The following is a 9,820-nucleotide window of genomic DNA, read 5'->3' as shown; positions in this document are numbered from 1 at the left end:
AGTACACTAACACATATCAGCTTCTAAACCACTGATTTCAGTTTCTCTGTTTTAGATGTATCCCACTCTACATTATCACCTTACCAAGACTAAGTCTGTGTCCCAGATCCATACTAAAGTACCTTGTAATTCTATACATTATCTACACGTGGTAGAATACTGTTTCAGCAGTTAGTATACAAAAATATCAACATACGTTACCATTTTATGCTAACAGGAAATAATAAAATATATCTAGATAGATAGATATAGCAGCTGGATAGCTCAGTGGTTAACACTGCTGACTCTGGCGCAGGAGGTCGGGGTTTCAAATCGCAGTCAGGGCGGGGTAACACATCCAGTGTGGACCCTTAGGCATAAAACCGCAAATTGGAGAGTCACAATGGCTCGGACGTCGCCCGGGTCTGATGAGAAATGGGCTATTGGAACAAGACATAGATGGACAGAATAGGGATCTGTTGGAATGCTACTATAAAAGTTACCCCGATGAGAGGGGCTACATGCAGAGATTGTGGGATACATGGATGCTTCGAGATACGGGCCATCAACATGTACGCCGTGCCCGTCATCAGATAACCCGCTGGTATAATAAGCTGGCCAAAGAGGGAGATAGAAGCCACTGATATCAACTCAAGAAAGCTCCTCACAATGCATGGAGGGTTTCACCCCAAGTCCAGCACCCTGAGACTGTACACTAAGCGGAATTAGGGAAGCCGAGGACCATCAGAGCCACTGTCCAGGATGAAACAACCAACATCCAGGATAACACCAGGAAGATGGCCCCCAAAGATGAACTGCTAAGTGAATACCTCGGGCAGCAGAAACCCGATGATGGTGGAGGAACCATCATGGAGGGACAAGCCCCTACATGGCATGTACCACTGACAGATAGAAGAAGTGGCTGATATCAAGTAAGGACTGAACAGCACAGAAGAACTAATCATGGCAGCACAAGAACAGGCACTCAGTACAAGACCAATAAAGGCGGGGATCTACCACACCAGACAGGACCCCAGGTGCAGGCTGTGCAAAGATGCTCCTGAGACAGTTCAGCATAAATAGAATGCGATAACCAAGTGACTGGCATGGTGTACAGGAACATCTGCACTGAGTATGGGTTGGATGTCCCAAGGTCACAATGGAAGGTGGTTGAGAATGACCAATGTAGGGAGATTTTTTTTATATATATATATATATATAGATATATACGTATAGATAGATATATATACATATATATATAGATAGATATAGATATATGTGTATATGTATATATATATCCGGATATATATATGTATATATATATCCGTCCGTGTATGTGTATATATGCATATATATATGTGTGTATGTGTATATATGCATATATATGCGTGTATGTGTATATATATATATATATATATATATATATATATGCGTGTATATGTATATATGCATATATATATATATATATGTATATATATATATTTCTTGATATATATATATATATATATGCGTATATATATATATATATATGTATATGGGATGATGTCAAAACACGTACCCTCTACACAGTGCTCTGGTTATCCGGAGGAGCATGTTCAGCTGAACACCACGGAAGGTCCTTCCTTCCTGATTCTCTACACCAATCGTATATTAGCTATATAGCAAAACAGATACTGTTATTTTTGTTTGTGTTACAAAAGCCTTAAATGGGATCTATGTTTCTTTATCTGCTGTCTGCTGATGACAGTAACCAAGTCTGATTTTCTACTTGGTTACTAAATTCAGATTTCCTGTCCTCACCATTTGTAACTCTATAGTGTGCTTGTCAGATTTTGAGGGTAAAGAAAATACTATGGTTGTATACACACTTGGATAATTTTCCACATTTTCTACAATTACAATGCTACATTTTCATTTTTACCATGTACTGTATATGATTTTGTTTGACTAAAACCATTTTATTTGAATGTGTACTTTGATCAAATAGGGCATCCAGTGGCCTATGGGTTACCACATAACTGTTCAGTCCAGGGTTAGATTCTCGGCAGGGGGGCATGTGTTTCAGCCCTCCGGAAAAAAAAAAACCTTCAAAAGGAAATCAACACCCACCAAGATCCTTTCAAAGGGAAATCAACACTTAGATTGCACACCTTCCTGCTACCACAGCTACTCAAACTACAGTTGAGCTGAGAGCGATGAATTGTGAATCTCAACGGGCTGAGGTTGTCCCATTGCAGGAGGAGATGTATGATGGGACACCTGGACAGCCTGAAACATCTACACTGGTTCAGTACACCACTGTAAACATCAACACGGAGCCCCCCAAAGACGACATCATCTGGTCCCTCTGCTGCTTTGTCTACTTAAACCCTTGCTGCCTCGGACTGGCTGCTCTCATCTACTCTATCAAGGTGAGTTCACGTGTGACAGTTCTGAATTGCTTAGGAATTACACAATTTGTGTGCCTATTGCCTATTTAGAAACGAAGACAAAGAGTTTTAGCATCATTTTCCAATGGCAAGATAGAGGTAGTAGAAAAATGTGAAGGCTTTACCATTTGTTTTGCAGACCAGTAATACCATTGCAAGAATAATTCAGAGGAAGGACAGTTTTAGATATTATTAGCCTTAAACATTTATAAAATAATGAAACAATAAAATACATTAAAAAGATATGAAAAAATTATAAATGAGAAGAAAAGAGAACAGATATTTTGAATGTGTTACAAACTTTGCTAGACATCCTCGAAGAAAGAATCAGAGATTGAATATTTATATATGGGAAAGGAAGACTGGAGGGAAAAGAAGAGAAAGCAATTGCTTTTGCAGGCAATTATGAGATTGAACCTATGCCCGACATTGACAGTTTTAAGCCCCTTGAGGCTGAGGATGAGTATAAATCCACTTTTAAAATCAAAATGCTTTGGCCCCTCCAGGCCAGAGACCGGAAGGTAGCTGGAGATCTGGATGGTGCCCGACACTATGGTTCCACTGCCCGATGCATCAACATCTTGGCCACAGCTCTGGTTTTCATCATGATCCTTATTCCCATTACTATCATCATTGTGAGGATAAAGGCATATTGAAGAGTATGCTGCGATCGACTTTTGGTTCTAAATAAATTTCAAATAGTGCTCGAGTTTCCTGCTGCTGTGGCATGGTGAAACTTGTGGTTCTTTGCTTTATGCTCATGGCACAATTTGTAACTCTTTATATCTTTTTGCTTGCTTTCTCGAGCTGGTGTTAAATTGAGGTCATCCATCTTTTCCAAATGACAAGTTTTAGTCAGGTTTGACATTGACGCCAGACTTTGTTTTTGCAAAACCTGTGTGACGGCAGTTGATTAAAAAAGAGAACAGTTTCATCTGTCAATAAAAGTGTCTGTTACATAACTCTTTAAAACGTGCTTTATTTGGTTTAAAAGGTATAAAAAGCAGATCGTAGTTGTATACTCACCGGCATGATTTTCCACAAATCAGAGTGTTTTTACAAATACACTGTGTCTAATCTGTAACTGATAATAATTTCAAGTTTAAGAGTTTCTCTCTGCTCCAAGTGGAAACGGGGGGGCAAGGTTTACTGTTTCTTTATTCTGACTCTGAAAAGATATTCATTGACAATGCTTCACTCAGTGTTGCAGACAATGCCAAGGAAATATAGTGTTTCCTAAAATTGGACTGAAAAACCGTCAGAGAAAGACTGGTGAGCTAACCAAAATGCTGTGTATAAAAAGAATGAGGTATTGAGCCTAGCAGCCCGAAGAGCAATTCACATTATATGTTGAATAAAGCATATAATCACTAGAAACTACATTGAAACAAACACATCACAACATTTCATTTGGGAGTGGGTAACTTACTTTCCGTCCGTTCGGGTTGTTTAAGTGATGAACAGTTTTAAGATGTGAGAGACATAAAATATTAAATCAATTGCTCAGCTCCAGAGTCGGGGAAACATTTTCAATGGTTCTGATTCATATGGAGCACTGTGACAATATAATGAAACTTACTGTATGGTTAAGAACCATACTCTGTAATGCTTATCAGTGAGACAGTCAAGTCATCAGATTTGATTTCCTACCAAGAGACAAACTCTAGGACAATGACGCTGGGAAAATAGCCCACAGCTCATTTTTGATATTAGGGTTGTTGAGGGAATCTCTCAAATGGGATCATCTTATTTATTCCTCAAGCCGTTGAGTGTGAGAGCTGATTGGTTTTACTTGGAACCACGTTTCAGCTTCCTGTACCACATCTTCAGTGTATCAGGGAGGTGGTTTATACAGCAACGTCTATAAAAATGAGTCTCGTATCCGATACAAAACACCATGTCCACGTCTCTGTGTTACATTGCTTTTGATTGATTCTTGATTATTCAGTATATGAATCTGATTATTTTTGATCAAATTCTGTAACATCACTGTTAGTTAATGTGCCACCTATGAGGGACACAATAACTGTAAGCTCAGCTTTAATTTGAGTCGGTTTAAATCAATATAGGCAGAATTTTGTGTGACATACGGCCCTTTTAACCCATAGTGCCCAAATTGTATGGATTCAAAAGTAAGTGGCCACTTGGCTACTAAATGTTTCTTGGGCAGCTGTGTGTGGTTATCATGTTAGCTCATGCACAGAAGAGGTCACATGCTGCTCAGAAATGAACTGAAACAACATCATTTGTACGGTGAAAAAAAAAAAAAAAACCCTTTAAGACTAGACAGCGAGTCAAGAATGCTCTCCAGCATGTAGGCGTACATGTTTCCTTGTCAATGAGTAAGAGGAGACGTCATTGCCATAGTCAGAGAGTATTCAACACAAGTTGCCAGCCCCCCCCCCCCCCCGGCAAACCTCAACAACAGAGAGGACAGGCTGCGGTTTGCAGTAAACACACACAATAAAAATGGTAGAATTCTGGAACAAAGTTCTGGGGACTGCGTAAAGGTCCTATTCAGTCATTGATTGCTAAGGATTGTCCACAAAGTATTAAACATGATGACTTTGTTTGATTTTATTTGTATTTGTCCAATCACTTTTGAACCCCTAAACTGTGGGCACTATGTGTTAAAGGGGCTGTATCTTCCACACAGTTCCTTCTAAACCAACTCTAATTACAGCTGAGACTCAGAACTTTAATTTTCTATCCATTACTTTATTTCAAATCCTTCAAGTTTTGAGTTTATATATCTTACAATTCATTACATTACATTACATTTTTATAGTGGAATGTCACAAATTTCCATCATTATTATTATTCAGCCTGTGAAAACCGTTTTATATGTATGGAAGGTGCTTTGAAAGTCTGCGAAAATAACTTGTAATATCGGGTTTGAGATGTCAAACTTTTACAAACTGGGGACTTGGAATTTTAAAGATTAGGGCCTTGACCAGGCATAGAAAGTGTAATGAAAGATGCTTTTGAGTTGTATTATTGGATACATTAATCTGTCGGTTATTTTAAAAAAAAAGAAAAATCTGTTTAGTCATTTAGTATGCATTCAATCAGTGTCCATAAATGTCAGAAAAGTTTGAAAAATGAGCAAACTTTGGTCGTATCACATTTTTGTCTGCTCTAATATGAGTGAAATCATTCAGAGTGTTCAGAGAAGGAAAAAAAGAATAATAGGAACACTTGAGCAAAAAGTGAAGATAAGCCTTTCATTTACAGAAGGTGCAAATCTGTCACAATGTGGACTCAGATCCTACTCACTGCCAGTTTGGTAACTGAACTTGGTCTATTTGATCCAGATCTCTTTGGTTCTGTGAATCAGGACCTCAGCGCCTTAAAAAAAGAGTCTGGCTTTGCTGGAGCAGCGTAAGTATTCTACTGAACGACGACAAGCGAGTGTTACAGGAAGCGAGTGCATGTGGATGGGGATTAATTACAGTTAAGTTTTGTCCGTACTGATTTGTGCTTTTACTTCTGTTTCATTTGATGGAAATTGGTAAATCTGTTAAGTGTTACAACAAGCAAGTAACTACTAGAGGAATGTCCTTTGCAATCATTGTGAAATTAAAAGCTTTGATTTAATTTGCTACACTTTGACTTCGTTTTAAATTATGATGTAACAATATTTATTATAAAGCATGGGAACAGGAAACGCCTTAACTATATTTCATCTGAATTTTAGTCCTGCATTTAGAAGATGAGGGTGTGTTTCCTCTTTTGCGTCCTCTGCCTGGTGGCTCAGATTGGCTACGGTCAGCTTCCAGGTGCTCCAGATGGTCTAGGTCCTCCAGGTCGCGCAGGTGCAAAAGGAGATCGTGGGCCGGCTGGAACACATGGGGTTGTTGGTCCACATGGAATCAAGGGTCCTGTAGGTGGGAAATATTGATTGACCAGACTCCGGTCATCTTTTGTCATTTACTTAAAAAAAAGTTGTATTATTATTATTTTTTTAAAAACAGGGGACCCAGGAAGTCCTGGAGCCAATGGACTACCTGGACTACCTGGACCAGCTGGACCAGTTGGACCAAGTGGAAGCACTTTAATGTGTGGACAAGGTGATTAAGTTATTAGAGAACATATATTAACTAAATGCTAAGGTCAGCATGATAATAAGTGATAATTCTAACATGCTAATGTTTAGCAGGTATAATATTTACCATGTTGGACAAATTAAAATCTGACCTAAAGATTAACTCTAGATGAAAAGTCTGAGGATCAGTGATGTTACAATTCATCCTCAGGGGAAATGAATGTCTGAACCAAATTTCACATCGATATATCAGATAGTTATCATTTTAATAAAAACAAAATTTAAACCTCATGGTGCCGCTCAAGGGGAAAGTCAGGAGATCAAAATAGTCATCAGAATACATCCTCTGGGAACCATGAATGTTAGGCAGACTAATTATTCATGTCAAAGTTTAAATGAGTGTTGTGATTCATGGCAGCTTAATTTTTTAAAATAACCTTTTTGTCCACCTTGTAATAACCCGATTTCCACAAGGTAGACTTTTCACACATCATGCAGCCCTAACTGAACCACTTATAGCAAGTAAACACTGCATACACATAACATTTAGCGGTGATGTACATGTTTACTGAGAAAAAAGGCACAAATACACAGATCAGTCTTGGGATTTTAAGAATCGATATCAGATCATTCAAAACTCACAGTTAAATTTAATCCAATTTCATTATGCCCTTTTGAAAGAGGTCAGAAGAGGCCTCCCATCTGGCAGCTCTTTTTTGTTTTGCAGGTTTACTTTTAGAAATTTGGCAGCAATAGCCACATTTTCCAAAAAAAAAATAAAAAATATCAATATTTGTATCCAGCCCTAGTTGATTAATCAATAAGTTAATCAACAGAAAAATCAACAGATCAAAAAATAAAAATCAAACTTACAGAAAAATAACTGGCAATTGTTTTGATAATCAATTTATTGTTTCATGTTATAATTTTTCAAGCAAAAATAGTGAAAAAAAATGCGACACATTCTCAGGCTTGAGCTTCTCAAATGGCAAAACTTGCTGCTTCTCTTTGTCATATATACAGTGAGGTACATAAGTATTTGGACAGCGACATCATTTTCATAGTTTTGCCTCTGTTCACCACAATGGATTTTAAACGACGCCATCAATATGTGATTGACGTATATACTTCCAGCTTTAATTCAAGGGGTTTAACAAAAATATCCCATTAAATGTTTAGGAATTACAGCCATTTTTATATATAGTTCCTAATTTTCAGATGCTCAAAAGTAGCTGGACAAACCAACATAATTATAATATTATAAATATAAGGATTATTTTTAATACTTGGATGAAAATTCTTTGCAGTCAATGACCAGTTGAAGTCTGGAACTCATGGACATCAACAAATGCTGAGTTTCCTCCCTTGAGATTCTTTGCCAGGTCTTTACTGCAGCCGCCTTCAGTTGCTGCTGTTTCTTTGTGGGTCTTTCTGCCCTCAGTTTTGTCTTCAGTGAGCGAAAAGCATGCTCAGTTGGGTTGAGGTCAGGTGACTGACTTGGCCAGTGAAGAATATTCCATTTTTGCTTTGCCTTGAGGAGCCTTTCCAGCAGAGAAAAGCGGAGCCAAACGGTAGATACTGTTGCAGTGGTCAATCAGTTATCACCCATGTCCCCTCACCCCTCATCAGGCTACACCTCACGTAGATGTTTACGGCAATTGTGGACCCAATCCGAAGCAGACTGTTTGGATACTGTTTCCAGGAAACTCTCTACTGTTTGGATATTATACATATATGGAAACAAGACGGGATGTTCTGAAAGCATACGCCACAATAAAGTGTACAGCAATGGAGCAGCCTCATTTCATTCATTCATGAACGTTTTAGCTGTTTTGGCTGCTTAGCTAATTTGTCTACTGAAAGTGAAATCGAAAATAAATCCCATGAGCTTGTGGTGGCCTACCAGACAAACAGCAGGCCCCGCTGTCCTGGTTGTCATCCGGGGAGAGGAAATGAAGAGGTCGGACCACAGGAAAGCGTTTTTGCAGAACATTATGATGTTCTGTGTGAAATTTTCTCATAATTAGTCTATGAATTAAGTTGTTGCCAAAATCGTGTTTTGTGGCGTGACAGTGGCCCACCAAATTCTAAATCCGTTCATCCTTAAGTCCCAGTGAACATTTGTGATAAATTTGAAAACATTCCCCCCGAGGCGTACCTAAAATATCTTGTTCACGAGAGTGGGGCGGACGGTCCGACAGACGGATGGACAACCCGAAAACATAATGCCTCCAGGAAAGAGATTTGTAGACAGACTCTAGTTAATGTGCTCAGTGATAATCAACATAGGCTGCTTGGAAACGTCAGTGTGAGCAACTGTGATTTTCATGGGGTGAAGTGTCATACTCCACCAGCTTTGGCCTTGGTAGATAAAGGTTAAAGCAGAAAGCTGGAAATTCTTTGCCTAAAATTCAGTCCTTTCAATCCGTGGATACAGCAAATACTGCTTCTTTAAAGGAGGCCATAACGCAGGATCGTCATGCAGCTTGAAAAGGGCATGGATCAGGAAAGAGAGTATAAAAGCAGTAAATAAAGAATCTGGTATAATGTGTTTGTATGGAAATGGCTGTTTAAAATAAATCTGTTGTCACCGAGCTCCATATTCTAAGACAAGAGGGAGGCTTTGGTTCTCTTTTCCGTGTCATATCCCGTGAAAACAATGTTCACCTGCTTTTCATTTCCTCTGGCCCGGAGCTCCCACGTGTCTGACTTTGAACTATTTTCTTCGCCACTTTTCTCTGGGAGCAGCAAAGAAGCGGCACATTTCACAGATAACTTCTGCTTGGAAGACTTAGAAGAGTTTCCTTTTCTTCCATTAATAACTGGTATTAAAATTTCATTTACACCGAAGTATCTTTACTGTATAATTCCATAGAAGATTTGATACATTTAGGTGTTACAATGAAGTGGAAACATAATCTGCAATAAGTGGTAACTGTTATTATCATCTAAATTGTTCCCTACACTCTCGACTCATTGGTTGTAAATTTTTATTAAAAAAAATTATTTCAGATGCAAATTATTCTGTCGCAATTAAATTATTAACTATACTTCATATTAATTTTAATTCTGCATTCAGACGATGAGGTTGTGTCTCCTATTCTGCATCCTCTGCCTCATGGCTAGTATTCGATACAGTCACCTTCCGGGTCCTCATAGTCCCAAAGGGGAAGAGAGGACATCCTGGGCCACCAGGGCCAGCTGGGCCAGTTGGTGTTCCTGGATTTTCAGTTTTACGGCTTTGAAACATGAAAGAGGTTAGTGTTACATTACATCATCTGGCACACTCTTTTGTCCAAACCGAATTACAATAAGCATGTGAGAGCTAGATTGCAAGCGCTTCTATAGCCCATGTCCAGGTACAGAA

At 38.7% G+C, this 9,820-nt stretch overlaps 1 protein-coding gene across 1 annotated transcript; it reads left to right on the top strand.

Moving 5' to 3' along the window:
- The first annotated feature begins 1,573 nt into the window (after positions 1-1,573).
- On the top strand, positions 1,574-3,302 carry LOC120793410 (dispanin subfamily A member 2b-like). The gene is made up of 2 exons (XM_040133481.1): positions 1,574-2,390; positions 2,915-3,302. Exons 1-2 carry the CDS (start codon positions 2,175-2,177, stop codon positions 3,062-3,064), a joined length of 366 nt encoding a protein of 121 aa, XP_039989415.1. The 5' UTR covers positions 1,574-2,174; the 3' UTR covers positions 3,065-3,302.
- Positions 3,303-9,820: the final 6,518 nt, after the last annotated feature.

Source organism: Xiphias gladius, chromosome 8 (assembly GCF_016859285.1).
Source record: "Xiphias gladius isolate SHS-SW01 ecotype Sanya breed wild chromosome 8, ASM1685928v1, whole genome shotgun sequence".
In the NCBI taxonomy this organism is placed as follows: domain Eukaryota; kingdom Metazoa; phylum Chordata; class Actinopteri; order Istiophoriformes; family Xiphiidae; genus Xiphias; species Xiphias gladius.
Note: the sequence above shows the minus strand (reverse complement) of the source record. Positions and strands in the feature narration are given on the sequence as shown.